Here is a 22,184-nt window from a genome sequence, read left to right as displayed (position 1 = left end):
TCAGGGCTGGAGCAGCCCACGCTGGGCGGAAGGGGTACATCGGTGATTAAGTAGATAGGCTCTGACCTCTCCCCTAGGGGCAGGATTCTTTGGTAACAACAGAACCTTCGCCTTGTTTCTACGGTGCCTGAGCTTCTTCTCAGGGACCCAGAGTCAATTCCACAATTTTCAGTCCATCATTGGATCCCCTTTCAGCTTTCTACTAGCAAGGTTTTCCATAGACGTGGCATCTGTTATAGTTCTAAGGAGCTCAAGGAAACCTTTTAGAAGTGAAGAGAGACAAAAACACTCTAGCTTTCAGCAACACCCTCACAATGGACCCTGGACTGGCCTGTCATCCCCAGTTCAGCAGGTTTGCCTCTGGAGCAGGCCAGGAAGCGTGAGGGCACATTAGTCTTTGTCCTCCAACAGGGCCATCCCTTTCCCAGTCAGCCACCTCTTACCATCCTGCCTCAGTCACCCCTCCTGTAGCAAGAAACACAGCTCTCTCCAAAGGCTCCACTTTAGTCCCTGGAGCTCCAGGAAGCCTTCCTGTTCTTGATTCCCCTCTCGAGAGCTGTCCTCCTCTAGCCTGACCTCACCCACACCCTGTGACCTTTGCTTACATAACACATGGGATTTTTCTTCTGAGTTATTTCATCCCCAATTATAGTAATAATAGCCTAGCTATCCTCAGAGTCCTCAAACGAAACATTTATATCTTAATCAGGCTTCTTTCTAAGGATGAAAAAATAATAATAATACTTAGGAAATAAGAGAACAAGAAAGAAGGAAGTCTGTCTTCAAAAACCAAACTGACAACACCCTAGGGAATCAACATTTCAGTCTTCCAAACCCATCTGATCACTTAAAATCTGGGAGATATATCTGGGGGCAACATAAATGACTCAGTCAAGTTCTAAAATATCTGCTAATAAAGAGGAGACGGCTTCATTTTAGATTTTAGGAAAGGCTGAAATAAAAGGGGTTTTCAGATTAATCCTCAGACATCCTAAAAGCTCAAAGCATCCAAGTATCAGTTCCCCACAGAACTCGGTCAGTAAAGATCTGCTCAGAACACACACTGCCTACCGGCAGAGTCCAGCTGCTCCTCTACATTCTTTCCTGGGCAGAAGGGACTGGGAAAGTGAGGCAGGACCCCTAACATCACACAGCTCTTAGAAGTGCCCAGTCCATACTGAAAGTCAAGCTTGGCCATCTTGAGGGGAGAATGGAGATGAGGGGACTGACAGAAAAAGAGGCAAGATCACAGCTATCCCTGGAGAGCCAAATCAGAGGGTTCAGAAAGCAGCTCCTCCTACTGGCCCACAGAGCCTGCCAAGGACGGGGAACCCAGGAGGGAGCCCTACCATCCAGCTCCTTCTCGATGGAGTCCATCCTGTGCGTGACTTCGTCCTGAAGGGATTCCACGTGCGTCAGCAGGTTAAACTGCCACTGGTGCTGGGAGCTCAGCACCCCCTCTCCCCCTCTGTCCAGCAGCTTCCGGGAGGGGGCTGCCTCAGGCAGGACCTTTTTGGAGACACAGTCCCTCACCTGGGGGTGCAAGAGCATCAGAGTTACCAGACGGAGCAGCTCCCAGCCCTTTTCCAACCAGCCAATGTTGGCAGCCATTTGAGAACCCAGTTGCAGTTTGAATAGTCCAAATTGCTAACTCCCTGCCTCCCTCCTTCTCTTTCAGGCACCGGGCAGAAGCGGGCCTGCTGTACCAATAACAACCACCTCAGGGCCGTGCAGACCTCTGGCTCGGAGGCTCCCAAGCTGCTTCCCAATGAATGCCCCAATGCCTAAGGCCTGAAGCAGGCCTCATAGAACCACTTCCCAAAACCTGGGATCAGAGTAGAGCAGGGCAAGTGTGGACGAGTGTCAGTATGTGGGTGTTCGTATGTAGACAAACTAATTTTAAGTCCTAGTTCCATGTCTTGCTGAACGCATGCACCTGGATGAATTACTTCACTTCCCTGGGCCTCTGTTCCCTCATGGGAAAGAAGTAGTAGTAAAACCTACTTTCAAAGTTCATGAGGATCAAATAGGATAATGTGAATAACACAGTGCTGGCCTATGGTCAATCTGCCAGTCATGAAAGAGATTTTTAACTCTAGCTGCCTTGTTTAGGCCCAGGACTTCTTGATTTTTTTCATCATGTTTCAGGTGCCTCTAGGCAATCTGCATAATTTGCACGACCACAGACCTTTTCTGGGGTTTGTGACTGCAACCTTTCGTTCATTGATTGGAAATGAAATAGGTTCTAGTTGACATCTATGGAGGAGTGACTGTGTGCACAGCCACGTGCTGACAGCTTTTCAAGGTGTGCTGCGCAGTAAACTGAGAGGTCACCATCAGCAGCTTCACTTGGCAGGGGGGTGAGGAGACAGCTCTGAGGAGGTGAAGGGGCCTGCTCAGAGTCACAGAGCAAGTGGCAGAGTCCAGACTTGAAACTGGGTCTGCCTCCAAAGACTGTGTCCTCACCAGCCTTACCCAGTCCTGCTTAGACCCTGGCAAGGACACAGGCTGCCCACCGCTGAGGGGCTTCTAATCTAGGCTACTCCCCCTCGGCGAGAGGCAGCGATGGGCTTAGGGTGGTGATATCACCCCACCCAGTGGAGTCTGTGACAGTAAGTATGACAAGGGTGGGGAAGCTCTCATCACCCAAACCCTCACTGACAACTGAGGATGGGAAGAATGAGGCTAGGGAACACTGGCAAGAGAACACACAGGGCTCCGGAAGAGAGACTTGAGTAAAAAGAACCTGCGAGTAGCTCTCAGGAAAACTGATAAAACCAGCAAACATTTGGACAAAATGGACTGTTTTTACACCAGGGCTGCAAAGTTAAAAGTAAAGTTGTCATAGAATTGTACCGAAAAACTTACTCCTGAAAAAACACTTGACTCATTCTTTGCTCTTGCTAAGGATTAGCACCCAGATGCAATGATAAATTGCACTGAAGGAAAAAAACCTCATTTTCATTTGTCAAGTTCCAATCAATTACCCTTTTCCTTTGGCTGCCTCCGACCTCTCCACCCCCACCACCACTGACTCTGCCATTTTGCCGACATTTCCTAGAACCAATGATATTTGGGGTTTAAGTGGGCTTTTTTGACTTTGTACTCATTTTAAAAGACAAAAAAAAAAGAACTATGATAAACAGATTTATATGCAATTTTAGAATAAACACAACTCTATCATAAACATCTTCCACTGAACATTTAGCCCTGGGAAGAGAAGGTACAAGCTCTCAAACAAGAACAAGCAAAAGCGGGCCAGTACCTTTGGGGAACTGGGTTTGGGGTCATTGTCCCCTCTGTTCCTGTCTTGGTCTAGAGGCCAGCCCAGGCGCGGAGACAGGGAATCATCACCGTTCTCGTGGCAGGGGCTGACAGCGTCGTCGAGGGCAGAGCGCCGGGTCTCCACCACTAGCTTCTGTTCCACAGCCGGGTAGTAGGTGCGGGGCTTCTGGTAGCAGTGCTCGCTGGTGATATAGGACTCCTCCACGGAGGGGGGCAGGGGCAGGGGTTTCTCCACTGCCCCGTTCAAAGTTCTATAGCTTGGGGCTTCCTCCTTGCACTTGGCTTCAGTGACACGGATGTGTTTGGAATGAGACCGCCCCTCCGCCATATGCTGCTTCCAAGGCTGGCACCACAGCTGCAGGTCAGGATGCCCCCGGCTTCTGTTGGGAGGGAAAATACTGAAAGGGCTCTAACCCTTCTAACCCTAACCCCTGGGACCACCGCAGGGGCTTCCTACACTAGGGGGAAGACCTCCCACCTGGGCCGAGCGGAGCAAGCCACCAAGAGGTACTGTAGATTCACAGCCTCCGAGGAGACCACTTCCAGGCAAGCTCCTGCTGTATCACTCACAGTGAGCAGGACTGGACTGGGAGTCAGACGACCTGGCTGCATTTCAGCTCAGCCGCTGATCACAGCGCAGCTGAGTCGAGTCACTCAGCCAGCCTCGTTCCCATTTCCTCCTCTGCAAAACTGGCTAACCCTTTGTCTGCCAGCAACTACTGAGTTTAAGTGAATTAATTTGAACAGAAGTCCAATATTTTGTTGGCAGTAAAGAGCTCTTCAAATGTGACTTACTAAAAATAAACTTAACTTAGGAATAAACAGCCATGATAATGCTGCCATGCCATGGCATTCAATTATACAAACCCAATGAATGCTTCCCTGGTGGCTCAGACAGTGAAGAATCTGCCTGCAATGAGGGAGAACTGGTTCGAGTCCTAAGTCAGGAAGATCCCCTGGAAAAGGAAATGGCAACCCACTCCAGTATTCTTGCCTAGAGAATTCCATGGACAGAGGAGCCTGGTGGGCTATAGTCCATGCAGTCGCAAAGAATTGGACACAACTGAGCAACTAACACTTTCACTGATGACCCAGGAGGGAGGTGGTAACCAAAAGTCATCAAGGCATAAGCCATTAGTAACAAAGTGTTTTGTTTTTAATATTTATTTACTGGTTTGGCCATGTCAGGTTTTAGTTGTGGCACTCGGGATCTCCTGTAGCGACATACAATCTCTTTAGTTGTGGAGCATGGGCTTAGTTGCCCCGCGGTATGTGGGATCTTAGTTCCCTGGCCAGGGATCAACCCAAATCCCCTGCATTGCAAGGTGGGTTCTTAACCACTGGACCACCAGAGAAGCCCCCTTAAAAAAAAATTTATTTGACTACGTCAGGTTTTAGTTGCAGCATGCAGGACGTTTAGTTGTGGCATGCTAACTCTTAGTCATGGCATGTGGAATCTAGTTCCCTGACCAGGAATCAAAACCAGGCCCCCTGCGCAGGGAACACATAGTTCTAGCCACTGGACCACCAGGGGAAGTCCCAATAGCAAGGTTTTTCAACATTCTTCAAAAATCTTCTGTTCTCCCCATTCCAAAGAGGATAATTTGTTATTAAAGAAGGACTCTGGTCCCTTTCTGGCCAGCAGACACCTCTGAGAATCTCTGCCTATGTGTATATATGTACATAAAACTCTGTGTATGACTATAATCATTCACTGTCTGAAATCTGACACAAGAGGTCTTTTAATTTACTGACTCATAACCACTGTATAAAAGAAAAAAATAAAACAGAAAATACTAAACTGCACCATTGTGTTTTGTGAAATTTTAGTATTCTTTGTACATGTGATAAAAAATGTATTTCTTTGGACAAATTCTTAGAAAAGTATAACTTTCTAAAACTGAACCAGAAAGAAATAGAAGATCTTAACAGACCCATCACAAGCAAGGAAATCAAAACTGTAATCAGAAATCTTCCAGGAAACAAAAGCCCAGGACCAGATGGCTTCAGAGCTGAATTCTATCAAAAATTTAGAGACGAGCTAACACCTATCTTACTCAAACTCTTCCAGAAAATTGCAGAAGGTAAACTTTCAAACTCATTCTATGAGGCCACCATCACCCTAATTCCAAAACCAGACAAAGATGCCACAAAAAAAGAAAACTACAGGCCAACATCACTGATGAACATAGATGCAAAAATCCTTAACAAAATTTTAGCAAACAGAATCCAACAACATATTAAAAAAATCATACATCATGACCAAGTGGGCTTTATCCCAGGAATGCAAGGATTCTTTAATATCCGCAAATCAATCAATATAATACACCACATTAACAAATTGAAAGATAAAAACCATATGATTAACCACTACAATATTGTAAAGTAATTAGCCTCCAACTTAAAAAAAAAAAAAAACCATATGATTATCTCAATAGATGCAGAAAAAGCCTTTGACAAAATTCAACATCCATTTATGATAAAAACTCTCCAGAAAGCAGGAATAGAAGGAACATACCTCAACATAATAAAAGCTATATATGACAAACCCACAGCAAGCATTACCCTCAATGGTGAAAAATTGAAAGCATCTCCCCTGAAATCAGGAACAAGACAAGGGTGCCCACTCTCACCACTACTACTCAACATAGTTTTGGAAGTTCTGGCCACAGCAATCAGAGCAGAAAAACAAGTAAAAGGAATCCAGATAGGAAAAGAAGAAGTGAAACTCTCACTGTTCGCAGATGACATGATCCTCTACATAGAAAACCCTAAAGACTCTACCAAAAAATTACTAGAGCTAATCAACGAATATAGTAAAGTTGCAGGATATAAAATTAACACACAGAAATCCCTTGCATTCCTATACACTAACAATGAGAAAACAGAAAGAGAAATTAAGGAAACAATACCATTCACCATTGCAACAAAAAGAATAAAATACGTAGGAGTATATCTACCTAAAGAAACAAAAGACCTATACATAGAAAACTATAAAACACTGATGAAAGAAATCAAAGAGGACACAAACAGATGGAGAAACATACCGTGTTCATGGATTGGAAGAATCAATATTGTCAAAATGGCTATTCTACCTAAAGCAATCTATAGATTCAATGCAATCCCTATCAAGCTACCAACGGTATTTTTCACAGAACTAGAACAAATAATTTCACAATTTGCATGGAAATACAAAAAACCTCGAATAGCCAAAGTAATCTTGAGAAAGAAGAATGGAACTGGAGGAATCAACCTGCCTGACTTCAGACTCTACTACAAAGCCACAGTCATCAAGACAGTATGGTACTGGCACAAAGACAGAAATATAGATCAATGGAACAGAATAGAAAGCCCAGAGATAAATCCACGAACCTATGGACACCTTATCTTTGACAAAGGAGGCAAGGATATACAATAGAAAAAAGACTACCTCTTTAATAAGTGGTGCTGGGAAAACTGGTCAACCACTTATAAAAGGATGAAACTAGAACACTTTCTAACACCATACACAAAAATAAACTCCAAATGGATTAAAGATCTAAATGTAAGACCAGAAACTATAAAACTCCTAGAGGAGAACATAGGCAAAACACTCTCCAACATAAATCACAGCAAGATCCTCTATGACCCACCTCCCAGAATACTGGAAATAAAAGCAAAAATAAACAAATGGGACCTAATGAAACTTAAAAGCTTTTGCACTACAAAGGAAACTATAAGTAAGGTGAAAAGACAGCCATCAGATTGGGAGAAAATAATAGCAAATGAAGAAACAGACAAAGGATTAATCTCAAAAATATACAAGCAACTCCTGCAGCTCAATTCCAGAAAAATAAATGACCCAATCAAAAAATGGGCCAAAGAACTAAACAGACATTTCTCCAAAGAAGACATACAGATGGCTAACAAACACATGAAAAGATGCTCAACATCACTCATTATCAGAGAAATGCAAATCAAAACCACAATGAGGTACCATTACATGCCAGTCAGGATGGCTGCTATCCAAAAGTCTACAAGCAATAAATGCTGGAGAAGGTGTGGAGAAAAGGGAACCCTCTTACACTGTTGGTGGGAATGCAAACTAGTACAGCTGCTATGGAGAACAGTGTGGAGATTTCTTAAAAAACTGGAATTAGAACTGCCATATGACCCAGCAATCCCACTTTTGGGCATACACACTGAGGAAACCAGATCTGAAAGAGACACGTGCACCCCAATGTTAATCAAAGCACTGTTTATAATAGCCAGGACATGGAAGCAACCTAGATGCCCATCAGCAGACGAATGGATAAGGAAGCTGTGGTATATATACACCATGGAATATTACTCAGCCATTAAAAAGAATTCATTTGAATCAGTTCTAATGAGATGGATGAAACTGGAGCCCATTATACAGAGTGAAGTGAGCCAGAAAGATAAAGACCTATACAGTATACTAACGCATATATATGGAATTTAGAAAGATGGTAACGATAACCCTATATGCAAAACAGAAAAAGAGACAGAGATGTACAGAACAGACTTTTGGACTCTGTGGGAGAAGGCGAGGGTGGGATGTTTCAAGAGAACAGCATCGAAACATGTATATTATCTAGGGTGAAGCAAATCACCAGCCTAGGTGGAATGCATGAGACAAGTGCTCGGGCCTGGTGCACTGGGAAGACCCAGAGGAATCGGGTGGAGAGGGAGGTGGGAGGGGGGATCGGGATGGGGAATACATGTAAATCCATGGCTGATTCATGTCAATGTATGACAAAAACCACTACAATGTTGCAAAGTAATTAGCCTCCAACTAATAAAAATAAATGGAAAAAAAATGTATTTCTTACTGTAGGATGTATGTTTTTTGAAGTTTAAATGCCACTACTCTGGATAAACTTCACCATTTAACATTTTGTTCACCACCCAGAACTCCATTACAACCTTTGATTGTTAAATGAAATGAAGAAAGAAAGGAAAGGAAAAAAGGACAGAGGAAGAAAAACCGGGCTCCCCAAGTAAGGCAACAGGTGAGAAGATAGACAGGAGCTACTCATGTTTGGTTCACAGATGTGCAGAAATGTGTGGGGACCCTGCCGATTGTCACAAATGACTACTGATTGGCACAAATGGACTTCTGATACTCAGTTCATTGAATTCATGAATCCTAAATATCTTGTAATGCTTGGTACAATTCCACACATATAAAGAATTACACCATGGTATAACTATATACATTATCTTCACCAGTCTGAACTGAGAATCACTGAAACCGCATCAGCAGGAACTGACCAACAACTCCCACAGAGGTTCCCCCCCCCCATCACCAACACACACACACACACACACACACACACACACATGCCTTCCTGAAGCCTTCCTATAGAAATGGAATACGTCATAACTACGACAGCATGGAATGAGCTTACAGAACCTAAAATTCTGCTCATGAGGGGCTATAACTACGCTCACTCAGTTCTCCCACTCCAGCAATCCCCAGTACCACTTCCATCCACTGAAGGAGGAGAGGAGACCACCAGCATCGAGGCAGTCTGGGTCCCTGGCCACCTCCCATAGGGTATTGCAGTCTGTACCAGGACCCCAGGACCCCAGACATGCCTCTGAAATCATAACTGCAACAGAGGAAATGGGAATCATTGTTAACTTTCAGGTCTACTGTAGTCTGAAATCTGTTCACCTGGAGCACATAAGCCACAGTATGAACCTGTTCTTGCATGAAAATCGCAAAAACCTTTGCCTCCTCCCTCCTATTTTCACCCTCCCGGCTAAGATCTGAAGCCCCAGCTACTGATAACCCTGGCCTTTCTCAGTAAGCCCTGTCGATCATGAAGAAGGTATGCACATTCATGCCTGTTACTTTTTAAATGACAACAGATGCTCTGAAGTTACACCCAGTTTTACTGTTTGCCTCCACTAGGTTTGAATCCACTAGGTTGCTTAGGAACAAACTTTCTGAGAATGAAGACTGTGAGCCTGTGATAGCAGAGACTATCCAGGTGTGCAGAGACAGGGACCACCTACCCATCTCCCATGATCTCTTCCACCTATAATGACTAACAAAATCTCCTGATGCTCTCTTCTGACCTGCTTGGAGAAGTCAGGTTTTAGTTCCAATACAAAGTCACTGCTACAAAGATGAAGGATCTCAACAGGAATTCAGAAGGAACAAGGTTCTGGAATATGGGACACAGCTGGAGCACTTATATTTCTGTGAGCAGAAAGAAAAACATCTAATTGAACCCTCAAATGAAAAGAAACGCAGCAACATGTACAATTAGGATCTGAGGTTTCTGGGCACCTTCCATCTGTCTCAGTCAATTTCTGGCTTCTCATTAAGAAGAAATTCATCTGGCTTACATGAAGTCTTCTGATTTTATAAAATGTAAGGGAACACCCAGTCTACAACATCCTAAACAGGGGTTGTCACAGTAATGGCTAACTTCCCCCAGTAACTAGCCTTCCCTTCTCTTCTACCCACCTCCACCATCACTCCTGGGTCTGTGCAGGGAACACAGCCACCTGGCTGGCCTCTTGCAGTTAGGTGTGTCCATGAAACCACCTGTTCCCCCTCCTGGGGGTTAGAGCAGAACTGAGGTACAGGTTTGACTGCTTGGATGAGATAGGTGAGATTAAACCCAGTGGGATGTCAGAGCAATAAGACAGAAGGAACCCAAGTCCCCAAGTCCATAGCTAGCACCACGGCAAAAGGCCACCTACCTGGCCTGGGCTCCTGCCTATCTCTGCTTTATGTGAGAAAGAAAATTCCTTTATGTTTTTGGTCTTTCTTATAGCAGCTTGGCTTTTACCCAGATCAACACAGACCCTTGCTGAATGTGCTCCGCTCAACCACTTCTTGCCACGCCAGTGCTGGAAGCCAAGTCTCCGTGCACCAGAATGCAGGAGAAGGCAGACCCTCATTCTGTCATCTCCAGGCTCTGACATTCTACTTTACCTAATACAGGAGGGCTCCAGGACTAATGAGCACCAAAGAACCTTGTCGGGGACTGACCCATGGGGTCTAACGCATGTATGGTATAGAGTTTGCACTGTTGATGACTTCATTAAAATGGCGCTCTATAGGCAGGCTCATGGGAGAACTTAAGGATTCTATCCCTGCCATACCCTGTGCTACCACCAAAGGAAAATTCACAGACCCACTGAAGAGAGGCAGTTAAGAGAGATAAGGACAAGGACCTGACGGGAGCTGGGACCTGAACTGTAGTCCTGGAAACCAAGGAGAGGGGCTGTCCCACTCAAGGCCCAACTGCCCTATTTGGTAAAGTGGAAGCAGATTATAAAAGCCAACAGACCCCAATATGAATTACATTTCTTTCTCAGAGCTTGCGTGAACTTGGGTCATCTGACACATAGACTCTAACCACAGAAGGAAATTCACACTCAATTTCACTCCAAATTCTAGCCATTAAAAACCAGAAGTCCAGCTCCAAAGGGCATAAAACTTCTTCATCTGAGCAAACTATCAACAGACATATTTACTGAACAACCATTATGCTAGAGAGTAGGCCTACCAACAATGTCTCTTCCAGCAGCTTTCAATTTTACTTTGTTTACCAATCAAGAATGTTTAGGATGGGAGTTCCCCAGTAGCCTAATGGTTAGAATCCTGGGCTTTCACTGTTGGCGCCCAGGTTCAACCCCTGGTCAGGGAATAGAGATCCCACAACTGCACAGCAAGGCCAGAAAAAAAGAGAAAAGAATATTTAGGATGAATGGATAAACAAAATGTGGTATTACAAATAATGGAATATTATTTAGCCTTAAAAAGGAGGGGAAAAAAGGAAGGAAATTCTGATGTAGGCTACAACATAGACAAGTCTTAAGGCTGTTATGCTAAGTGAAATAAGTCAGTCACAAAAGGACAAATACTGTTGAATCCTATTTATATGAGGTTCCCAGAGTCAAATTCATAAAGACATAGAGTAGAGAGGTGACTGTCAGGGGCTGGGGGAGGGGAAGTGGAGAGCAGTTGCTTACTGGGTACAGGGTCTGCTTTACATGACAAAGAACTCTGGAGACTGGCTGCAACAGAGTGAATATACTTAACACTGCTGAACTGTACACTTAAAAATGGCTAAGATAGCAAACTTCATATTATGTGTGTGTGTGTGTGCTCAGTTCTGCCCAATTCTTTGCAATCCCATGGAGTACAGCCCATCAGGCTTCTTTGTCCGTGGAATTTTCCAGGCAAGAATACTGTAGTGGGTTGCCATTTCCTTCTCCAGGGATGTTCCCAACCCAGAGACTGAACCCACTTCTCTTGGACCTCCTGCACTGGCAGGCAGGTTATTTACCACTTCACCACTGGAAAGCCCCTATATTATGTACCTTACCACAATTTTTTAAAAAACAAAAAACTCAGAATGGTACAACAAAACAAAAAACCAACTAAACTATAAATACACACTGCATATCTTGATTTAGTAGTGTTTGCAAGGGTATATACATGTGTCAAAACTCAACAACAAATGTTCTGTGATGACCTAGAGAGATGGGGTGGGAGGTGGAAAGGAGGTTCAAAAGGGAGGGGACATATGTATACTTATGCTGATTCACATTGTTAAAGCAATTATCCTCTGATTAAAAACAAATTTTTAAAAGATGAATATTTAAAATGGGTGAGCTTAATTATATGTAAATTAAACCTAAATAGAGTTACATTTTTAAAAAATGCTTATCATGTCACTGAGAATTTTTAATACAGGTCTCAAACTCACTCTTCTCATCACCAGTTTTGTGGCTTTCCAGGTTCTCACATTCACCCTGCCCCCCGCCCATACGAACTCAGACTCAGTCCCAGAGCAGCAGGTGCCACACTTACTGCAAGATGCTCATCTTGAGCTGCAGGCCGTGCAGAACCTCGATCACTCTCTGCACGTCGCCGAGAAGCTGGTGGGTGGCCACGATCTTCTTGGCGTTCTGGTGGGAATAGTTCTCTTCTAAAAATGCCAGGCCATGCATGTGTCCCCTGTTCAACCACTCCTTGTCATACCAGTACTTGAAGCCAGGCCTCTGACCTACAGCAGTGACAATGAGAGAGTTAATCCTTGGTCTGAAGGAAACCCAGACTGTTTCATCATCGCACAGTTATCACACAAACTACTGCAAGGATGGACTGGTGTTTACATGTGTTCATTCATTCATCCAGTATACATTTACCTGGTACCTACTATATGCTGGGCTCTCTACAAGGTGCTGGGATAAGGTAGTGAGAAAGGTTTATTAATGCCCTGATCTCTGCAACTGGCCAGAGGCAGAGTGGGAATTTCTCATTCCGTCTCACACTTAAAACCTTCAATGACTTCCTACTATGAACAAAAGAAAACCCAAAGCCCTAACTCTGGTCTAATGAGGCCTGCAGGACCTGGCTCCTCCCTCCCCTCCTTGCCTTATCCTTTCTGGAACACATCAAGCTCCTTCTGGTTTTAGGATCTCTGCTCCAGCACCCCACCCCCACATGTCTAGAGCACTATTTCCCAAGACCTTTGCAGAACTGGCTCCCCACTGCCTCCTCAGACAGGCCCTATGTTACCTCCGAAAGTAAGACAGTCTCTTTGGTGCCTCCCAGCCATTTCCTATCCGAGGGCTTTGCCCCATCAAAGTATTCATCCCTACCTAATATGTTTTTGTTTATATGACTTATTTTGACATCTGTTTCTGGCACCAACCCCACTAAGAGCCAGAGTAGGAACTGTTATGTTCATGGTTATATCCCCAGTGTCTAGCAAAAGCCATCTTGAATGAATTTATCACCTGGAAAGACGCCCCAAGCCCCCTCCAACTGTCACCTACCACATAACTGAATGAACAGTCAGGCCCCTGCTCCCTTCTCTGGATGTCCGTTTCCCACCTGTTAACAATGACAGATGAACTGAACAGCCTCAGTGGTTCTGCTCATTACAGCGATCCTTGGACTGAAAACACAACCACATACGACTTGGCATGTTTCCTATTGCAAAAACCCAGGAAACAGCTTCCAATCAGACTACTGTTCACCTCTCAATAGCTATTAAAAACCCTTAAATAATCAATCCTTATCAAGGTCCTTGGACTCCTTCTGGCTTTACTAAGACACATGGTGGGGATGCACCTTCACTCTGTTAAGTAACCTTTAAAGAAGAGCTCTGTTAGGTTAAATTTCTGGCTCAAGACACTGTAGAATCAAACACAGACAGTAAATGTGATAGTCACTGAGTGCTCAGTTAGAGGAATCTACCCCCAGTCTTGGCAATTTAGTTATAAAAGTCCAGAAAGTGCTTAGGGATTGATGAAAATGCTGTATATGATTTCTTAAAAAGAAAAAGTGGAGGAAAGAATGAGAGACAAAGTAGACAGAAGAGATTTTTAAACAAGGCCCCAAAGGAGCCCTGGGGACTACATGTGGAGCCTCGGAGGCGGCTGTCAGAGGTGGCCTGAGCAGCAGGATTCAGAGCAGCATTACCGGTTTGACAAGACAAAGGTCAGAGACACCAGTTCTCATCTTCTATCTGTCACTAACTGAGTGATCTTATGCCAATCATGCCCCTTCTGGGCCTGATGCTTGCCTGTTAAATGTCAAGGCTAAACTAAGAGATCTCTGAGATCCTACCCATTAGTTATATTCTATGACTCATGGACTACTCTTCTGATCATGTTCTTTCCTTGGGGTAAAGGGAAAAATAGAGGCAGATTACTCTAGCACAAGAAGACACAGTGTCACAATAGACCTTATCAGGCCCCAGGGGGGCCTACTTGCTGGAAAAGAAAAGAACTGTGGTAGCCCTTCCTATATAACCAGCAAAATCAAGAGAGTTATTCCCACAAGTCAATTCTAATTCCAATTTGCTTCATGGGATTAGGAAAGTCATTTGTATCCCCAGGCATCACTTTCTTCCTCATAAGCAAAAATATAGGACTAGGAGCTCCTACCAGTGCCATCTCATTGTTACTAAAAGGAGTAACAGAAGCAGAGGCCCTCAAGCATTGTCTAGCTGTAAGGGGATCATGGGACTGAACCCAAGGGAAGAGATCTCACAGCTGATGAATGGAGACAATGTCCCCATCCCACTGACACAAGACAAGAACTGCACAGATTTATAATCCATTCCTGAGATTTATGGAAAGCGGGACTCGAGAGCCACAGGCCAGCCCTGCAGTCATGGAACAATGAAACGAACTGATCCTGAGGAACGAACTCACTCCTCTGGGTGACAGACAGGCTCTTCGCAAACACCTTTCCCGTCCCCCTCAAGGGCACATCTCCCTTCCAGGTGGCAACGATGCAGTGGAAGGCAGATGCCACCAGAGGGAGCAGAGGCCGACTGCCAACCCTCCAACAGCCCTGAGCAGTCAAGGTCAGAGCCCGCATCCTCATCAACTCTCAAGAAAAGGAAAAGGTGTTCGCTCTGGCAGTACATATGCTAAAACTGGAATGACAGAGAAAAGATCAGCGTGGCCCAGCATACAAAGGGACGACATGCAAGCCTGTACAGCATCCTGCAGTTCACACGAAGTGTCAGTTGCACCAGATGAGAAAGTTTGGAGATCTGTGCGTACAGTTTATAAACAATCACTGCACCAGACACTTACAAATTTGTTAACAGGGTTGAGCCCATGTTATATGATTTTTTAACCACACACACACACACACACACACACACACAGATTCTAGCTCAAGGTCAGGTCTTCCGCTAAGTGAACCTCTCCACGCACTCTTTCTTACTGCCAAGTTCAGGACAGCTGGCCATCAGGTGGGCTAGCAACAAGGGTGAGGAGGCCGAGTCTAGCCAACGCTGAAGAAATGAGTCTCAAGACCCCAGACCTTCAGGCTGCTGCACCGCCCGCTGTGCTAAGGAAAAGGCTACATACTGTTAAGATCCCTGACTCCAGAAATCGCTACCTGGAGGGTCTCGGCAAACATAACAGGTGTATTTCTCAGGCACATTTTCTTCCAGTAATCCCATGCAGACCCCATGCTGCCAGCACTGGCACTCTTCACACTGTTAGAATTAAAGAAGCAATAAAAAAATTAAACTCAGAAGGAATCCTCCATCCAAAAACAAGACCCAGCTGTGGGGTAGGGGCACTGTGAGGTGGGGGGAGGGCTCTCCCCAGGGACTCACAGGGGGGAGGGCTCTCCCCAGGGACTCACAGGGGGGAGGGCTCTCCCCAGGGACTCACAGCAGGGAGGGCTCTCCCAGGGACTCACAGGGGCGCTGAGATGCAGCCGCCTGCACAGCTGCGCCGCTCAATACAGCAGCCACCCTGAGCTTTTAATGTTAGATTAACAAACGAAGTTAAAAATTCGGTTCCTTTCCCCACCAGCCACCTCTTAAGTGCTCAACAGTCGTATGAAGTTAGAGGCTACTGTACTGGACGGCACAGATAAAGAGAGTTTAGATTACACAGTACTTGATCTCAGAAAAATGACTACTTTCCCTCCCATATCTAGAGGCTTGCACTTTTCTGATCACTTTATAAAGACAGAGGAAAAATTGTTTAAGCCCTCAGAGGAAGGTAAGAAAGACAAAAACCTGAGTTTGAATTCTGTCTCAGACATTCATTAGCTGTGTGACTTTGCAGATCAGGTCACTTCTCCAACCCAGGCTTCAGTTTCCCTATTTGCAAAACAGGATACTATTCCTATTGACCATGTGGGGCTGTCAGAGAGGAATCAATGGATCATATGTCATACCGTGGAGCTCAGCACACAGCTTTTATGTAGAAGAGCCTACTCCTACTACAAAAGGGCAGGCTAATTCACTGCGATGCCTCCTGAAGTAACCATGTGCTGTGCATGTGCCAAGTCACTTCAGTCACGTCCGACTGTGCGACCCTATGGACTGTAGCCCGCCAGGCTCCTCTGTCTATGGAATTCTCCAGACAAGAATTCTGGAATGGGTTGCCATGCCCTCCTCCAGGGGACCTTCCCAATCCAGGGATCAAACCTGGGTCTCCTGCATTATAGGCATATTCTTTATCACTGAGTTAAGTGAACCTCTGAGCCACCAGTGAAGCCCAACCATATGCCAGCACTCTGCATTTCTTCTCTCTAAACCTTACCAAAGGTCACACAGCTGAGAAGAGGCAACAGTGGGGCAACACTGTTGTTGGATCCACTGTTAATTAAACACAAGCCCAACTAACTGCAAGACTAGTTCTTTTAACCCAGGAGTCCCTAACCTCTGGGATCAAATGCCTGATTACCTGAGGTGGGACTAATGCAATACTGGTAGAAATAAAGTGCACAGTAAATGTAATGCACTTGAATCATCATAAAACCATTCCCCACCCCAGGTCCAGGGAAAAACTGTCTTCCACAAAACCGGTCCCTGATGCCAAAAAGGTTGGGGACTGCTGTTTTAACCCCTAGGCTCCACTGCCTTCCCTGGGGAAGGAGGAAAGGAAGAAGGGGCAGGAGGCAGAGAGAGAAAAGAAAGGAGCAGAGGGTGAGAGCAGCACTGGAAGAGCGATGGCTGGCCTGAGAAGAGGAAGCCCGAGGGCTCAGGTCCAGAGGAAGGAATGGAGTGGAAAAGGACGCCCAGGGAGACACCAGGATACTTCCAGCAGTTTCAGACCAGGCCCTAAACTGTTAACTACCCAACCACATGGACAGCTCTGGAAAGGGGATAGTGAGCTTCTGACACGGTTTGAGGTTGGACCACCGGCCTGGTCACAAAGGAAAAGTCTGAAGCTCACAGTCTTCAGCCACCTGGAATCAGATAGGCCTCAGCATCAAAGGGCTTTTATGGACTGATAATATAAGAATCAACAGGGGCAGAACTGGAAGAGAGACTTCAGATGTGATCTAGATTCTTCTATTTCCAATGAGGAAACTAAGGCTCAGAGGGAAAGAAAAGGGTGTGAGACAACAAAGGCAGCTGGTAGCAGAAAACAGACAAATAATCAAGAATGAAAGTCTCTCTCACCAATGACTTCATTTTTTAAGAACTAGGAGACACCAAAATTGAATCAAATATAGCTAAGTTGAAAATTTTAAAATAATTTTCTCACGTGGGTCGGGCTAATATACACTGCTCATTTTTTGAAAGTTTAAATTGGGGACTTAATCTGGCAGTCCAGTGGTTAAGACTCTGCACATCCAATGCAGGGGGCACAAGGTTTGATCCCTGGTCAGGGAACTAACACCCAACATGTCATGCAGTACAGCCACAAAATTAAAATAAAAATAATTTTTAAAAAAACTTTTAAAATTTTTGAGGCAGGGGCTGGGGGGGAACACTTCTGTTGTGAGGCTTGCAAGACCTTGGTCCCAGACCAAGAACTGAACCCAGGGCCCCACCCTCAGTCATTGAGAGCACTGAGTCTGAACCACTGGCCCACCAGGGCACTCCCAAAAAGTTTAAATTTAGAAATAAACAGAAACAATAACAGAAAAGATAAACTCTCTAAGAATAAATATATGACTAAGAATAAAAGCATGCAAGAAGATCTAAACAAAGAAAATTTTTGATTATTTGAAGGACACAGAGACTTAAGTCAATGAATAAGTTGCACTTTATTCCTTAATAGCAAGAGTCATTATCAAAAGGATGGCAGTTCTCCTTGGATTAATATATAAAAATAATGTAGTGCCAATAGAACAATAAACTAATAGCTTTGGAACTATACAGAAGCTGATTCTAATAGCCAGGAAATTCATTAAAAAAACAAAAGGGGGTACTAGCCCTACCAGATATCTTAAACATATTAAAAAAGTATAATAATTAAAATAGAATTGTACAGGCAAATACAGAGAGCGATCAATGGAAAAGAAGACAGAATTTAGAATAAGAAACAAACTATATACCGAAATACAGTAAATAAAGGTAGTTGTGCAATATGCGGCATGGTGTTGGAACAACTGGGTAGTGAGAGCCCTCACCCAGGCAAATAAAATATTACATGGTTTTTAAAAAATATATGAAACTGCAAAACTACCAGAAGAAACCAGGAAAAATTCATTTATTGAATTTTCTGTAGACTTTTATGAACTTCCAATGGGGAAGCAACTCCTATTCAAATCCCAAAAGCCATTAAAGAAAAAGTTTGATATATTTGACCTCATGAAAACAAAGCATCTATAAGACAAGTCAAAAGACAGATGACCAAACAGATACAAATATTTGTAACCATTCTCACAGCTGACACAAAAACATATCAACAAAAAGCCTATACAAGCCAGCAGGAAAATGACCAACCATCTAACAGATAAACGGATAAAGAACATGAACAGACAGCTCAAAGGAAAAAAACTAATCTTAAGTAAAAAGATATTCAAATTAACCATTAGAATAATAACAGAAAATTGTATTAATATAAATTAATGTGAAGTCAAATCAGCCTAATAATAAGCATACACATTGGTATTTCTAGATTTTGAGATTATATGTAAGTATCAACTAATTCTTCATACCTTTATGTATTCCCTGAAATTTTTAAACATTTATTGCTTTCATCATAGAAGTGTTATTCTCATGAAAAGCTGTTTATAGATTATAATTTTCATTTATATATGCATTTGTATGTGTGTATTTAAAAATAACAGTGGTTATTTCTGGGTGAAAATAATCTGGGTCATCTTTGTTTTCTTCTTTGTAGCTCATGGAAAACACAGAAAAAATCACAAACTTTTTTAAAGTTTATTTAAATTACAAAATAGCTACACTAGAAGATTGTTTTTATCTGAACAGCAAAGATAAAAAAAGTTTAATAGTACTCTGTAGTGACAAGGGCACTGGTAAGGCTGTTCTTGGTACACCACTGAGTGAAAAGTCGCTCAGTCGTGTCCAAGTCTTTGCGACCCCGTGGATTACACAGTCCATGGAATTCTCCAGGCCAGAATACTGGAGTGGGCAACTGTTCCCTTTCCCAGGGGATCTTCCCAACCCAGGGATCGAACCCAAGTCTCCCACATTGCAGGTGGATTCTTCACCAGATGAGTCACCAGGGAAACTCAGGAATGCTGGAGTGGGTAGCCTATCCCTTCTCCAGCGGATCTTCCTGACCCAGGAGTCAAACCAGGGTCTCCTGCATTGCAGGAGGATTCTTTACCAGCTGAGCTACCAGGGAAGCCCCTGATACACCAAGGAGGGTTTTAATAGAGTTGTTATGACAAATAACAGTATTTGTCAAAATAACAAAGGCACACAAACTTTTGCCCAGAAACTCTACTTTAAAACTCAGTTTCACTCTTACTCTGGTGTTCTTGCTCCTGCTCGAACTAAGTCTTTTGTCTTGTTCTGAAGATTTGGTTAGATAGGCTCAAGGGGGAATAAAGGTGAGTTTCTGACAATTTTTTGAGGTCTTGTGAGATAAACAAGGCCAAAAAAAAAAAAAAAGGAGAAGAACTCAGTCTCACAGGTATACTTACATAAAATTATTCATTACACTGCTATTAAAATTAGAAATAATCTAAATGTCAATCAATAAGGGAAAGGTTAAATAAATGATGATTCGTTCATTGTGCAGCCATAAAAAGGCTGGGGAAGCTTTTCAAGATTTGAAAATGGAAAGGTCTTCAACTTACATATTATTAAATGAAAAAAAGATATTGAAAATACTATGTATTAAAATAACATTGTGTTTAAATTTTTAAAAAGATGGTTGTACACCAAAGTAAATGATATACTCAATGCCAGTTCACTTAATGCCACATAAATTTTAAAATGGTTAGCCTGGTAAATTTAGCGATATGGATAAACCAAGAGTCTGTCATACAGAGTCAGAAAGAGAAAAACGAATATCATATATGTGGTTTTGGAGAAGGCTTTTGAGAGTCCCTTGGACTGCAAGGAGATCCAACCAGTCCATCCTAAAGGAGCTCAGTCCTGAGTGTTCATTGGAAGGACTGATGTTGAAGCTGAAACTCCAATACTTTGACCACCTGATGGAAGAACTGACTCATTTGAAAAGACCCTGATGCTGGGAAAGATTGAAGGTGGGAGGAAAAGGGGACAATGGAGGATGAGATGGTTGGATGACATCACCAACTCAATGGACATGAGTTTGGATAAACTCCAAGAGTTGGTGATGGACAGGGAGGCCTACTGTGCTGCAGTCCATGGGGTCGCAAAGAGTCGGACACGACTTAGCAACTGAACTGAATGTATACATATGGAATCTAGAAAAATGGTACTGATGAACCTATTTGCAAGGCAGGAACACAGATACAGATGTAGAAAACAAACCTGTGGACACAGGGAGGAGAGAGGGGGACAAACTCAGAGATATATTGCCATATCTACAATACCATGTGTAAAACAGATAGCTAGTGGGAAGTGGCTATGTAGCACAGGAACTCAGCCCAGTGCTGTGATGACCTAGAAGGCTGGGAAGAGGGTGAATGGGATGGAGGCTTAAGAGGGAGGGGATATATGTATACATATGGCTGATTCCCATCACTGTACAACAGAAACTAATACAACATTGTAAAGCAATTATATTCCAATTAAAAAAATTTAAAAAGACAGTAAACTTTATGTTGTATATGCATCCATGCTAAATTGCTTCAGTCAAGTCCAACTCTTTTTGACCCTAATGACCATAGCTTGCCAGGTTCCTCTGTCCATGGGATTCTGCAGGCAAGAATACTGGAGTGGGTTGCCATGTCCTCCTCTAGGGGATCTTCCCAACCCAGGGATCGAACCCACGTCTCTCAGGTATCCTGTATTGGTATGCAGGTTCTTTATCACTAGCGCCACCTTGGAAGTCCTATCTTATGTATATTTTATCACAAAAAGAAAGGGAAAAAATGGAGAGAATACATGTATTACTGCTTATTTTGCCACTGAGTGTTTCTGGAGTGATACACAAGAACATGACGAAGACTGCCTCCAAGAAAAGCAAACAAGTTTTTTATATGGGCTTCTTATTAAAGATGCTATACATCTTTAATAAGGGGTTTGGCACCTAATGTTATATATTTGTTGCTCTAGGGCAAAGGTCAACAGACTATAGCCCACAGGCCAAATTCAGCTTAAGTCCTATTTTGGTAAATTAAGTATTATACAAACATAACCATACTCATTGATTTTTTGGTACTACTTCTGGCTGCTTGGGGCAGAGCTGTGTAGTTGTGACAGAAACCAAATGACCAAAGCCTAAAATATTTATTATCTGGTCCTTTAAGAAAAAGTTTGCCAAACCTGCCCTAGAGCAATTAAAATAAATTCAAATATTAAGTGAGTTTCTTGATGTTCATTTTTTTATGTGGTACCCAGATTTCTCAAACATTCATGATTATTAAATAGGATTTTAACCTCCCAGTGATTTAAATTAGCACTAGTAAATAAAATCAAATAATAATATACATGAGCAATACTGATACCAAATAATGAAATGAACAAAGAAAACTATTTCTCTATAGTAATCTTCTACAGAATCTAATCTTCTACAGAACAAATGTGTTCCATGACTATGCAAATTATCAATGTAAGTTAAAATTTTAAGGAAAAAAATGACTTGAACTTTCCTAGACAATGAATATATCTAAAACTAGATGAATACATTTTAAAGGTTTAAACCGTACTTGTTCCTGCTGCTGCTGTTGCTGTTTAGTCACTAAGTTGTGTCTGACTCTTTGCTAACCCATGGACTGCAGCCAGCCAGGCTCTGCGTCCATGGGATTTTCCAGACAAGAATACTGGAGTGGGTTCCCATTTCCTTCTCCAGGGCATTTTTCCAACCCCGAGATTGAACCCATTATCCCCTGCTTGGCAGGCAGATTCTTTACCACTGAGCCACCTGGGAAGTCCCATTTGTTCCTATTAGCTTCCTTTAAATTTACGCCTTTTGCTGAAATTACTGAGAAGAAAAGGTACACTGCTCATGATGACAGATAAAGTCAGGAACTGCCCCTTTATAACACAAAGCCAGCTGGCAGCAAATGAACACCAAGT

The 22,184-nt window shown here is 43.3% G+C and overlaps 1 protein-coding gene across 3 annotated transcripts in view; it reads right to left on the bottom strand.

The window, feature by feature from the left end:
• The window catches only part of PHF20 (PHD finger protein 20), a 134,692-nt gene that overhangs the window by 5,651 nt on the left and 106,857 nt on the right, over window positions 1-22,184 (bottom strand). For all 3 annotated transcript variants that reach the window (XM_065921917.1, XM_065921918.1, XM_065921919.1), the window contains 4 exons: window positions 15,185-15,284; window positions 12,128-12,323; window positions 3,266-3,665; window positions 1,350-1,533 (listed from right to left, as the gene is read on the bottom strand). In XM_065921917.1, the coding sequence (XP_065777989.1) occupies window positions 1,350-1,533; window positions 3,266-3,665; window positions 12,128-12,323; window positions 15,185-15,284 (880 nt within the window). The remainder of the gene's footprint in view (window positions 1-1,349; window positions 1,534-3,265; window positions 3,666-12,127; window positions 12,324-15,184; window positions 15,285-22,184) is intronic.

Source organism: Muntiacus reevesi, chromosome 2 (genome assembly GCF_963930625.1).
Source record: "Muntiacus reevesi chromosome 2, mMunRee1.1, whole genome shotgun sequence".
In the NCBI taxonomy this organism is placed as follows: domain Eukaryota; kingdom Metazoa; phylum Chordata; class Mammalia; order Artiodactyla; family Cervidae; genus Muntiacus; species Muntiacus reevesi.
Note: the sequence above shows the minus strand (reverse complement) of the source record. Positions and strands in the feature narration are given on the sequence as shown.